Source organism: Numenius arquata, chromosome 14 (genome assembly GCF_964106895.1).
Source record: "Numenius arquata chromosome 14, bNumArq3.hap1.1, whole genome shotgun sequence".
Lineage (NCBI taxonomy): Eukaryota > Metazoa > Chordata > Aves > Charadriiformes > Scolopacidae > Numenius > Numenius arquata.
In genome coordinates, this window is record NC_133589.1 from 8436099 (window position 1) to 8449433 (window position 13335).

The 13335-nt window shown below is 47.3% G+C and overlaps 1 protein-coding gene across 1 annotated transcript; it reads left to right on the top strand.

Moving 5' to 3' along the window:
• The first annotated feature begins 306 nt into the window (after positions 1-306).
• IL21R (interleukin 21 receptor) lies at positions 307-12749 on the top strand. The gene is made up of 8 exons (XM_074158702.1): positions 307-361; positions 3447-3552; positions 4201-4397; positions 5778-5929; positions 6343-6520; positions 7697-7793; positions 8855-8936; positions 11838-12749. Exons 1-8 carry the CDS (start codon positions 307-309, stop codon positions 12747-12749), a joined length of 1779 nt encoding a protein of 592 aa, XP_074014803.1.
• The last annotated feature ends 586 nt before the right edge of the window (positions 12750-13335 follow it).

Sequence of the window (13335 nt, forward strand, 5' to 3'; positions counted from 1 at the left end):
TTTGCTGCTTTCTCTGTGCACATACTGCTGGCAAGGAGCAGAGAGTTCACTGGCCTGGTTTGTGGCCAGTTGGCAGGACTGTTGGTCATCCCCCCTTTAGCCTGTGAGGTACATACATATAGGAAAACTGAGATGACTTGCCTAATTCAGGCACTCTACTTTTAGACATTTAAATGAAATAAAGATTAATTCCACCTCAGCCTTCAGCATATGGCTGAGCTGAACTTTCAATTGGTTGGTTGGGTGGTTTTTTTTTAAAGTTAGTTTTTTGGGTTTCTTTTTCCAGGCCATCCAGTCAGAACCAACATGAGGAACAAACTGTGGCTCCAGAGTATTTCCTTCTTCCTTTTATTCCAGTACAGTAAGTTCTGAGATATCTCTTCTGGGCTGTACACCCACGGGATTTATCTTGGTGGCTGTTGGCGCGGGCTCTGCCAAGATGTGCATGGCACAAGGCTGCCATGGGACAGCAAGCAGAAGGTACCAGGGGAGAGGGTTCCATGGGATAACGAGCTATGGAAGAGGCTCCGTGAGCAGTGGAGGACAGACACAATATGGTGCACAGCTGAGCAGAGCTCAGCCAGACCGTGTATCACTCCAGGGAGCAGCACCAGTGGGGAGAGTTTGCCATGGAAAAGTTCTGGTGGCCGAGACTAGGATACGCCCAGGGCTTACGGCTGCTGCAGACAGGCCAGCCAGGGACAGTGGAGTGAACATGTCCTGGCCTGAGCCCCTTTGCTCAGGACTGCACTGTGCAGACAGTCACTCCCCATCTCTTGCTGGTTCCTCCCCACCGTGCAAGCTTTAGCTGACTCAGAGCTGACTTTCCGAACAGGTCAGCTGGGCAGAAAAAGGCAGCGGCAACAGCATCTGCAGGGAACAGGTGTGAGTTTAGCATTTTACACTCTGCTTCTAGGCAGAGCATTGGACCTGCTCCAAACTTAAATTGGCAGGAAAGATGAATTCAGAGTTATATCTTCCTGCCATAAAGACCATTGTGATGCCTGGTCTGACTTCTGTGTAACACAAGCCAGGGAATTACTGTGTACTAATTGCTGTTTGGACCAAACTAGATCTTGCTGTTAAAAGTATTTGATTTCTGTTTCTGAAGCTGCCGAGGATGGGCAATTCATCCTAGATCTAGCTGGGTTTAGGACACATAATTATTCCCTTCCCAGTAAAAAGCTGTCCTCTTAATTTTGTTACAGATTTTTGCCCAAGATATACTTGCAGCTTACCAGCTACCTAGGAATAGTAGTCCATTTGACTGATTAACATAATAGCATAGAAGAATGCTAATTAGCAATGCCTATTAGCTTATTAATACTTGCTGCCCTCTCTAAAGGAAAGCAAGGCTTTTATAAGCCCGTTTTTGTAGGAGAGTAAGTATGTTGTTCAGTATTGTGGAACAAATGGTGCTTGAGCAGGGTCCTCAGAAGAGCCTATTGAGGGCTCAAAACGAAAAGTTACAACTTAATGAAAATTTTAGAACAAAATCCTGAAATCAGAGCGAAATGAAAAAGTCAAAATGAAACAAAGTGACAACCACATAATTTGAATCACCTTTTAATAAAGCATATGTACGCCCCTGCGGCCAGTCTGTTGCAAGCATCCCCAAATTTTTTGTCACCATCCTGACTCTTTTGCAGAGGGGTGGTCTTGTAAGCAAATCTGAGCGCTGCCCAGAGCTCGCGCAGGGAGAGCAGTGTGTGCTCTGATGCAACAAGACTAGGAAGGAGCTTTTGTGATGAGTGAAGTCAGTTGGGAAAAAGTTGGACTTTGCTTTCCTTGGAAGTTACTCTGGCCTAGAATTAGGCTGCACCCTCCATTGGACGTGCCTGCTGTGCACTGTGGCTGTAAATGCAGAGACAACTTGTTTGTGAGGACTGTAGTTTGACCCCGAGGGTGGAACAGATGTTTCGGGTCCATCAATGCACACATTGCCTGCATTCCATGTTGATTATTCTCCGCAAAGAGCGTTCTCTCTAACTGTAAAATCGGGCATTGTGGTTGTTGAGCATATCACGTAGGCCCGCTTTCATCTTGTGCAAATAACTCTTCTGAATGCAAAGCATGTTCAACAAAGGGAAGGTAGGAAGCAGGGAGTGCAGCTTCTCTAACCAGGCAAGCAGCAGAGTGACAAAGGGAGGTGAACTCGTAACATGGTTAGCATCAGAGGGCTTGGGTGCCTGATGGCTGTCAAGTAACATGCTCCCATCAGGTTGGGGGCAGACCTGATGGTAGGGGAGGCTCCGTGCTTGACTTAAGCATGGATGTAACAACCTTGAGATCTTCCCCTAGATGATGACAATTTTATTCCCATCAAAAATGGGTGGTACTGTGCAGGTGAGAGGTGAACAGTTGCTGTAGCCAGCATGGTTTGCCCCAGCACAGCGTGCTGCGTCTCCTACAGGCCTTTCCACGCTGGTATTTCCAGTGTAGTAGCAGTGGCTGTTGCCAGCCCAAGATGCTGTCAGGAGAGGACTCACCAGTGCAGACATTTCTCACTGTGCTGCCGTCTTCCCTGCCTTGAAATGCAGGGAGATAACTTACATGCATTATGCCTAGGACAACAGTGCTTTTTTTACAGCACATATCAGATACTGGCACGTGAGCAGAGCTCCCGCGGAACAATTAGGAGGACATAAAAGCTGCTTTGTCACCACTTTCAAAGTAGCTAATTTCCTTAATGACCAGCATAAATTCTACAGTTGCCTCTCAAGTTCACTTTCAAAGTCTGTTTCAGTTTAAGAAATTAATAAAGTTTGCCTGTCACTTTAGTATCAGAATGATTTATGGAAATTATAGTAACTACAAATTTTCAATGTTTTGTTGGGTTTTTTTGCCAAAATTCCCAGAAAAGCACATTTCAAGCCTCTGGAATTGATGCTGCAGATATCAAACTGTAGAAAATAGTAAGGAGAGAGGATGGTAAAGAAAAAATTACTAAAATATCACTATTTTTAAATGTGCGAAGTGCCATGTAGGTGTCATAAAATGAAAACTAGACTAGCAAAGAACAGTAACGGTGCCACTTCCTAAATTGAGTAAAATGTTTGAATATCCCACTGTTTCTGATTGGGTAATCATGCCTCTTATGTGCTGTGTAAGCTAGGACTCTTGCAGAAATAATATGTGACTGTAGAAGAGGGGACAGATAAGTTTGAAAACTCAGTCAGAATTTGGGCATTTCCTGGTATTTTGGTATGTCATTAGCTGCGACAGCATTTTTAATAGGTTTTTTTATGCTTATCTTGCTGTCAATGACTTGCCTTCCTGTAGAGATGGAACATATCTTACGCTCCAAGACTGGAGGCTTTCAGGGGGGCTGGCAGAGAGCGGTCTGTTCCCTTCAGGGGGAGCCCTGAGGATGTGTATGTTGATATCACGTTCTGCTTGCTTCATCATGGAAGGTGAGATTGTGTTTTCTCTTTCCAAACCTACAGCTACGTGTCATGAAAACCTCACTTGTTTTGTGGACTACGTGCAGACCCTGTCCTGTATCCTGAGAAATGACTTGGGTGCCACTTCGTATAACCTCACTGCAACATGGTACGTCTCAGTAGGATGAGCAAAGTGTGGTCAGCAGGAACTTCTAACGTGGCTGTAGCACAGTGATATCCTTCTGTCCTCTTTGTTAGGTAGAATTCTTGTTCTTGCCACCATGCTGGTTTTTACTTGGTATTTCACGCTCCAGCTATCAACTGGCTTCTCCCCTGGTAAAGGATCCCTGGTTCCTGCGCCCGCTGACCGCACTGCTTCCACTGACTGCTGCACTGACTCGGGCTTCCTTGGCATTCTTTCCTCTCCCGCCCTGGGAATACCTTGCCTTTTGCTGCTGTTAACAGTGGACTTGTGTGTGCTGGCAGGGCTCATTCAGCTTGTCCAAGCCCCGTGTGGCTGCTGTTCTGCCCCAGCAAGGAAGTGGGTGCAGTACTGGGCTTTGCAGCCCTGTTGAGCACCTTTCCTTTCCACAAACACGTCAGTGTCACTTTCCTACTTCTCTCAAAGTCGCGAAGCTGAGCAAACGGAATGGAAAAAAAAAATATCCGTCAAAGTTCAAAGATAAATTTTTATTTGAACATGTTGCCTCTTTTATTTTTTTCTTATTAATTTCTATGCCTGGTGGTTCAGCAACAGATTAGTCCAACTACAGCATGTGGTAGATGCGGACTTGTTTGTTTGTTTTGGTGGTTTTAGGGCTCCTGAGCAAGAACCAGAAAATACTGTGGCTGCCTGCCATCTCCTGCAATTCTCCAGGAACACCAGTCACACAGAGTACATGTGCACTGTGGACATGACAGTACTCCTGGCAGATTTCAAAGTCCAGGTGGATGTTACAGAGGTAGCTGACAGGCAGCATGTGATTTCCAAAGGCTTCTGTATGGCAGAGAACAGTAAGTACAAAAATAGTAGATTTGATAAATACTGTCTGACCTGATGTCTGTCTGCCAGGATAGTGTGGGCAAGGAGTAAGCGTGGCAGCCAGTGGTGGGGGGGTATGTTTGGTGTGCGCTCATCTACATGGAGAACTGTGCTCTTATTATTGCTATTGTAAACTACAAAAACAGTTATACTTGAGGCTGAGCTTAGAGCTAACTTGGCCCCAGCCTTTCCATGGGGGAATTCCTTTTCCTCATGCAACAATAGAAGATAAATTTCCACCTTAGACCAGTCTCATACCTATTCTATGTAAGTGTTTGTTCTTGGCTAGAATCTAAAGGGCAGGAAGAGTTGCTTTAACTGCAAATGCCACAAATGTCCTCCCAGGAGTCTCAGGAGGCTCTTGCAGTGTACACCTGAACCAGCATGACATTATTGTGGGTGGCACAAGGTGACCCAGACACAATGGAAGTGGCACTTCCCCTTTCTGTGGCAATTCCTAACCATTTCTCCTGCATGACAGGAAGACTGAGTGCAATCATATAGTTGACTTGGTGGAATGATGGTGTGTTCCGAGTTGCGCAGCACACTATGAAGAAAAGGGGTGGTTACCCAGGCAGACAGGTACTATGCGGGCACATGAAAAAGAAGAATCCAAATAGAAAAATCCTGAAATTAAACTTTACATGAGAAGTGTCATCTTGTTGACAAATGCCATAACATTTCAGGAAAGCCCCTTGCCCCCACTGACAGACTATAGATTGAGTAGTGGTACTTTGCTTGTCTCCTAAATGTCCCCATAGAGAGGCATCATAGCTCAGTGATGGACCCCACAGACTAGTGCTGGAGTTTGTGCATTACTGCTTTCTGACATATGAAAACACCCTGCAGGGGACATAAAACCTCATGTTTTAGGCACTTATGACACCAGTGTTGGCACTGGCTTTATGCAGTGCCCACTAGCCTCATTTTTTACTGATGTCTCTGTTACATTGAGGGGTATTTCCCCAACTGTGCAAGTGACTGTGACCACACAGAGCCCTCCTATGTCATGAGAAGAAGGTGCTCTGGTCCTTGCATCTTCCATGAGATATTAGCCCCTTGTGCTATCCTCTCCTGCTCCTTAGGTGATAAGGAAGTTCAGAGACTGGCAGAGGGCATGTTCAGAGAAATGTGGGCATGACTTCACTATGCTGCTGAGGTGTGAGGTTTTGTGCATGGCTCAGGATTGCTCAGCCTGGGAGACAGGAATGTTGTGGATGTTGTCCTGTGTAGGAGGGCCTGCCTCTGCCAAGGCAATTTTCCTCCCTACTTGCTCTGCATTGCTGATGCTATGTTGAGCCACCTCTTGTCTGCAGTAATGTTACGAAGGGTAACACCATCCTGTTTTCCAGTCAAACCACAGCCTCCGTTCAATCTGACCGCTGTGATCTCAGAGGGTTACAACATTTCTTGGGAAACCATCTACCAGAACCCTGCTTTCTACTTTTTGAATGAAGAGCTGGAGTATCAGCTGCGTTATAAGAGAAGAACCGACACCTGGGAGGTGAGTGAGATGTCAGTTTACCATCAAGTGGGATGTACCAGCAAAGAGGAGGTCAGCACAACCAGGACAGGAGTGCTGGTGTGAAAGAAGGGTTTTCAGGGTTTAGAAAAGGTGTCTCTCTGCTTGCCTGGACTGAAAACAGGCAAAACTGAAAAAAGAATCAAAAAGTAGAAGTTATTAGAGAAGTACTAGGTCATGTGGGGAAGGCTAGCGGTTCATTTGCTTCTCATGCTGCCCTGCATGGAAGGATCCCCCAGGGCCTCATGCAGCTACTGACCAGCCAGAGCATGGCCTTGCAGAAACAGCATGAAAGCAGAGGAGATAACTTTGCAGAGTTCCTCACTGTGCAGCAGTGAGGGTGAGGTGGGAGCAGTCACTGTAGCCCTGAGTGTTTGGTGTTTAATCCCTCACAGACTCAGAAGACTAAAGCTATCCATGAAGATAAACGGACACTGGTAATCCTGCCATGGGAACTCCAGGCGAACACTGATTATGAGTTCCAAGTGAGAGCCAGACCCCGAGAAGACACTGGCTACCATGGATTTTGGAGTGAATGGAGTCCTCCGCTGACATTGAAAACCAGCCCTGCGGGTACATACTAGCAGCTCTCCTTGTTGGTCCAATGTCAGAGAATGCTTCCAGAACTCTAATCAAATCTAATTAGAACAAATTCTAAATAGTCTAGTAAAGACAGGCATGTTTGACTTGCTTACTGAGCACATGAACCCCAGGCCTGGGCTCATATGTACTGTCTGTATTGACCTTCTCACTGTGCTGCAAAGCCCACCTTACAGCATGGCCCATGGGAAGAGGGTTTGGTGGGGCTGGCTCTAGCTTTGGGTGCCACGGCAGGAGCGCAGCCTCTAGTTTCCTTTCCAGTGTCAAACATCCAGGGTCCTGCTTGCAGCTTTCAGAAATGGGGGGAGATGTAGTTGAGGTGACTCCACTACTGGAGCTTAGTATTGCCTTCAGCTGAGAGGAGAGGGGATCCTGCTCCCAGGGATAAATTCTGTGTCTGGACTCTGATGTTTGGCCATGCTGGGCACGGGTGTTTCATTTGGCAGCCACCACTCCCACTCCACAGGGAGTGCACAGTACCTCATGCACAGAAGTCCACTGGTGCGTGTCATGGTGGAGCAGAGGCTATGAAAATAGGAAGTCTTTAGTCAAATACAGCATGGCAGGTTGGCTGTGGTCAATGTCAGCAGCATGTGCTGAACTTCCCTGCTCTCGCTGACCTGCAGCTCCAACTGAAGTATTACAAGGTGCTGTGGCAGCAGGGTCAGGCTACATTTGCTAAGGGCTGTCTGAGTTCTGGGTCTCAAAGGTGCTCCTTTCCATCACAAGCAGAGAGCAGCCAACAAGCACTCATCTAGTCAACACTTTTTCCTTTGCATGTCTCTGGCCAGCTGCACTCTTTTCACTTCATGGATCAGCCATCTGTGGAGGTGTCCCTAAACCAGGAGGAGTCAGAGACACCAGGGGTCTTTGTAGCCGGGAGTTGTCCTGCACCGAGCGTGTTGGCCATTGGTCTGTGGTGCAGTCAGGCCACAGGGCAGCTGAAGCGCTGCTCCTTTCACTGATGCAGTCTTCTCTGAGCACCCACATTCAGAGCTAATGTCTGGAGTGCTGGGCCCCAGGTGACAGCCTCAGTGTCCCTTAGAGAAAGTCTGGGATAGAAATTGAGGGCGTCTCCTCGCCACGTGCTGCTTATTGACCGGGGTAGAAATGCAAGGTGAGCCTGACTGACCCTGTCTCTTTCTCCAGCAGTGACACAGACAGCAGGCATGGGATGGCTGCTCCTCTTTGGTGTTGTTGTGGCAATCGTTGCCTCAATCACAACCTTTCTGGCCAAACAGCGGAGGTAAGAATGCTTCAGGAAGCTGGAGGAAATGCTCTGGGAAATTCCATCTGACCATAAGAAAAAAACTTCTTTACTTTGAGGGTGGCAGAGCCCTGGAACAGGCTGCCCAGAGAGGGCGTGTCTCCTTCTCTGGAGATATTCAAAATCCACCTGGATGCATTCCTGTCCAGCCTGCTCTGGGTGACCCTGCTTTGGCAGGGGGTTGGACTAGATGCTCTCCAAGGGTCCCTTTCAGCCCCTATGATTCTGTGATTTTGTGATTCCTATTCTGTCTTGCTAAAGACGGGGTGTTCATATGTGGCCTTCTTTGCATCTTGTATATCCCTGCACAGACACAGCTGTGGGCCTGTGAGGGCCAACAAAGTATGGTCCCCAGCTGGTGTACTGCCAAGAGCTCCTCACTTTCCTCTGGGGCCCTGCTGCCATCCAGCTGGTTGGGACAAGACAATGGCACATGGAGACTGAGCAGGAGACACCCAGCTTCCTGGGCTGTTCTCCTGGTCCTGTCAGTGCTCTGCCGTTGCCAGATGAGAGTCCCTTTCCAAAGCTGACACGGGCCCCGCCACGCTGGCTGGGGGTCCCTCTCCTTTTCAGATGCTCCTGTGCCCTTGCAGAGGGATGTGGTGCCCCACTGCCACAGAGGAGGGCACGAGGCTGGCGCAGCAGCAGGGCTGGCACAGCCCGTGGCCACAGGAAAAAGCGCATAGGGCAGAGTTCTGGCCTGAAGGTACGGACCACGAGCCAGCCCAGCCTGAGGGGAAATGCATTTCCAGCACTTGGTGGTTTTCCAGGAAGGAAAAAACTGGAACATCATTCCTTAGCGTGAATATTGTGTGGGCAAGTCCTGAGGGCTGGGGCCCCATCTCCTGCGAGGCTCACCAGAAAGGCCGTTAGATGGCTCTGACAGTACAAGACATCCTTGGATCCTCAGCCACTTGCTGACTTGTGAGGCCAGTGAGGATGGGCAGGTGAATTCAGCTGCCTGAACAGGATCCGGAGATGCCTTGCTTTGCATCTGTAATGTGTGTTTAACCCCAAAGCCTTTCTCTTTTCTCTTCTAGCTTGTGGAAGAAGATTGCTTGCATCCCAGACCCTGCTCCCTTTTTCAAACCTCTTTACCTGGTGCATAATGGAGATTTCAAGGTATAAATGGGCTACACAAGCGAGTGGAGCACATGACAAAGCTAAACTAAAAGGCCCGTCGTGCTATCCTGAGGAAGGGATTCTCATTAGGGTGGGGGGAGGGGGAAATCTATTTCAAGGGAATGCCAAATGGCTCCAGATATAAGGACCAGAGCTCCACAATGCCTCTTCTATGCCACAAAGGCCTTTGTCACGTCTGTGCTGCTTATTCCCTGTGGGTGCTGTCTCAGTGGGACAGCCTGTGAAGCCTGGGAACCTGAAGGGAGTGGACAAAGGGATACTAGGACAGCAACTGGGGTTTCCCAAAGTCACTCATACACATAGCTATTGTCTGTATCATCCTGGAAAGCTGGCTAGAGCTCTGGGGGCAAATAACTGCTGTGTGGTAGTACAGTACAGTGTCTCCCTGTGGAGGAAGTATCTTTGAGTAACTTTGCCGACCCCTCCCAAATTGTCTTCTCATTTAACACCAGCCAAACTTGCTCACATGATGAAATGGCTTGCAAAGACCACAGAGTTTGCTGGAGTTCTCGGGATACAAAAGTAAAAGAACATTGAGCTTTCATAAGAGCAACTCATAATGCCATTATCAAACTGTAAAAGTGTTGGCATGTGAGTGCAGGCATCACTGCCTCTTTCGGAACAAGTTCCTGTTGTTACAGCAGTACTGATCTGAGACACTTCAGTGTCTGCTTTTTGTTTCTGCTTTTTCTTAGACCCTCTGGAAGTGGGACACCAGCTGGGCCCTAATGATCTTCATGTACTTTCCCACTGCTGCATGGCTGATGTTTGCAATTAGGTGAAGCAAATAGTCTTGGTTGGGTGCTAGTCAAGCTGAAGCCTGCAGTGACTGCATCACTCCCATCCTGCCTTCCTCTTTCACCCCTATTATGGCTTCCCATATCTGCACCAGAGGGGTACTTGCACCCTCTTGTGAGGCAGGTGGCACTTTCTTCAGGGAAAGGAACCAGGACCAGGTGGACTCAGCGTGGGAATCCCTGAGGGTCATGGGCTAGCACTCACAGTGGAAGTGTGCCTGCATGCCAAGAGCCATGCTCCTCTCAGGGTGAAGCCACTCTGTTCTGTGGGAATTATATTCTTGTTCATTTCTAGTTGGGCTGTTCAGTGCTGCCAGGAAGGGAATGAGCCTTAGTTGCTAAAGCTGAGTTACTTCTTGATAAATTTGCAGATTAAAGCAGCAGTTGCCCACACAGCCACAGCACAAGATGAACAGGCAGGATGTCAAGAGGATGTGGTGACATCACTAATATGTGAACAGACTCGTCATTTTTGGTTGGCAAGAAACCAATTGATGTAGGGCTCATTCAACTGCATCCTGCTTCCATCAAAGCAAGTGGTTAGGTTATGTCTGTGAATAATGATCAGCAAATTACACTAGTAATGCTCTGCAGAAAAGAATCCTGGTTGGGTAAGAAGCAGTGAAAGTGTTATAGGAAAAGTTAAGACATAAAAAGCAGAGGGAAAGCAGAGGAACATTGTTTACTCTTGTGTGTATGTGGGTCTTTAGATTCATGTTGGGTGGGAATTTGCAAAGAACTGTCAAGAAGGAACAAGAAATATTCTGCTTACTCAATTCTAAGAAAAGGATTTCCTGCTGTTTCTTTAAATAGCCTTTTGTACCTAAGATGCGTTTCTGTCCATTACAGCCTTAATCATAAGCTCTTTGTAGCTTGGGTTAAAAATAAATTAAAATAGACTCAGTGCTTCCTGCTGTAATGAGGATTATTTTTTTTCCTATGCTCTGTGTCAGAGGGTAATAAGCTGTGTCACACTGTTCTCTTCCCAAATACTTTGCTCACGTCTAGTTATGCTGAGTGCAGTTTGGGACAAGAGGCTGGTAGGATTAAGGCAGTCTGACAGCTGTGGCAACACCCAGCTCTCATGTAGCACTGTCAGAAGCCTTCACAGTGTTTATGAAGCTCAGCGTTGTTACCTATTTTATACACAGCAGAGAGTGGTACACCTAGAGCCTTAACATGGCTTGGCCACTGGGCAAATGACAGGGAGCAGAACAAAGTCTTGAGTCTGTGCTATGCCCAGCCTCTGGACTGCAAAATCCCCTAGTAGGGCTTACTGGCATACGTTAGTGGCACATGCCTAAAGTTTGCTGCGATCTGAGTGTCTGATTCAGTGACTTCTTCAAAAAGAACAGAAACTTTTACTTTGTTCTTAGATCAGTGAAACCCAGAGATGCCTTTACTTCCAGATGTGCCTGAATGCTAAGAGGCTCGTGATCTAGAGATAATGCATGGCACAGGGCAGAATGTAATACTAATGGTGATACAGAAGGGCAAGATTCAATGTGTGGCTGAGTCAGTGTTATCTGCAGCAGGCAGTGGTTGCAGCTCTTTGCTGCACCCATCCTCTACCCACCCCTGCTTCTTTCTTGCTTGCATACAGAAGATCGGGAGAAGACTTGCCCTGAGCCCTTCCCAGGGAACTGAGGTGAAGGAAGTGACAGAGAAGAGCTATGTCTGTTGGGTGCAGATGAAGCACACAGGGAGAGAAGCTGACCATCTTTCCCAAGAGAAGCAGTGTCCAGGACAAGAGGGCAGGGGAGACTTGGTGTCTTGGGTTAGGACCTCTGGCTGATGCATGAAGGAATGCTGCTGTGGGCAGTGACATTCTTTGCAGCATAGAGAAAACTGCAACGCCATGCAAACCTCTCAGGGCTCAATTACTTGTGTCAGTTCTCCTGCAGCTGCCTTTGTCTGGTAATAACAGGATCTCATACCCGCTATCTTGGATGAGTCAGTGATATTAGAGTTTGACTTTGTCTCTAAAAGCATAAGAGCTTTGGTCCTTTCTGTGAAACCTCAAACTCGATGATACTAACCTCTTTGTCTCCCCCCATCTCTCCCTGTATGTCCTTTTATGTAGAAGTGGGTTGGTGCATCCCATATGAAAACAACCCTCGATTTCTTTGAATGGGGACTAGTCCTTCCAGAAGTCCTAGAAGTTTACACCATGCGTCCTTCCAACAGCACCTCACAGGAGGAGTTGCATGAACTGAGAAAAGATCTGCCTTGCAAGCCCTGTGTATCTTGCCTGACTGCCCCAGGTCAGGATAGCCAGTCCCTGCTGTCTAGTGTGAACAGTAGCAGTGGGACTCGGGACCAGTCATATGGGCATTTGTCCATTGATACCGTGACTGTGGCTGATGAATTTACACCTTGCAACTGCCAGTGCAACTGCAACCGTGTGTACAGGGGGCATGAGCATACCAGCGAGGAAGATACTGCTGGAGAAACTGGTTACCCCAAGGTTAACATTGATGATGAAGACAGAAGGATATCTAGTGACTTGCATCTGGCTGACCTGAGCACACAGGACAAAATACTTGCTTCAGGCTCTGTGTCCACAGACCATCTGAGGAGTACAAGTGTCCTAGCCCACCAGCAAGTAGAAAAGACTTTGGAAGGAGGGATGGGGAGCATCCTAGAAGCCCTTTGCTTGCAACCTAATCAGTGGGATTTGGAAAATCCGGGTTCTCTACCTTCTCCTGATGGTGAAAGCGTTTCCTACAGTGAAGGCTCCTGTGACTTCTTTCCTCACATTGCAAGGCCTGGTGACAGTTACCCTATGATCTGCGTAGATTTGGACACTATTGACAGTGGCTTTGTGGACTCGGACTGTGGGAGTCCAGTTGACTGTGAATTTGAGCAAAACAATCAGACTAACTGTGGGTCCATCCCTCTGGAGCAGGAGGGGGAGGACTTCCCACGGAGCTACGTCAAGCAGTGGGTCTCCTGCCGCTCTGACAGCCCTGTCAATGAGACACAGACCGATTGAGGACTTGATGTCACCTTGCAGAGTGCAGGGCCTTTTCCGTACTGTGCCAGGAGCAAAGTGTTAGCAAAATTTAGAAGACAGACAAAGTTTACTTTGTGTAAACTCTGTTGCATATATGGGCTGTTAGGTCCATAGAAATATATGTCCATTTCTACTGCCACTTATCCTGTTAATGTCTGAAACGATGTGATTGATTTTTTTCTTTTTTTTTTTTGTTTTTTTTAATTCTAGGTCAAACTGCCTTAACAATGGCAGAAAAAGCAACAAAGCAACTGTACCTTGAAAACTACCCTTTAGCTTATGTAGATGTGCAAATTTTTTTTGATAGTAACCTTATAAAGGGTACGAAACTTTAAATTATTTTCCCTGGTATTCTCACATGACTTGAGAGTTTGGATGTACATGGAATTTTAGAAGCGTAACCTGTGGCAAGCATGTTTGCTACATTAAAGGTCCCCTACCCTTTCCAAACAACATGTGTGGTGTTACTTTTCCTACCAATATCTTTGGTTCTTTAAACCCAGCTGGAATGATTTGTTTTAATTATGGTTTTAATTACGGAGGGTCCCAGCCCTGGCCATGGGGT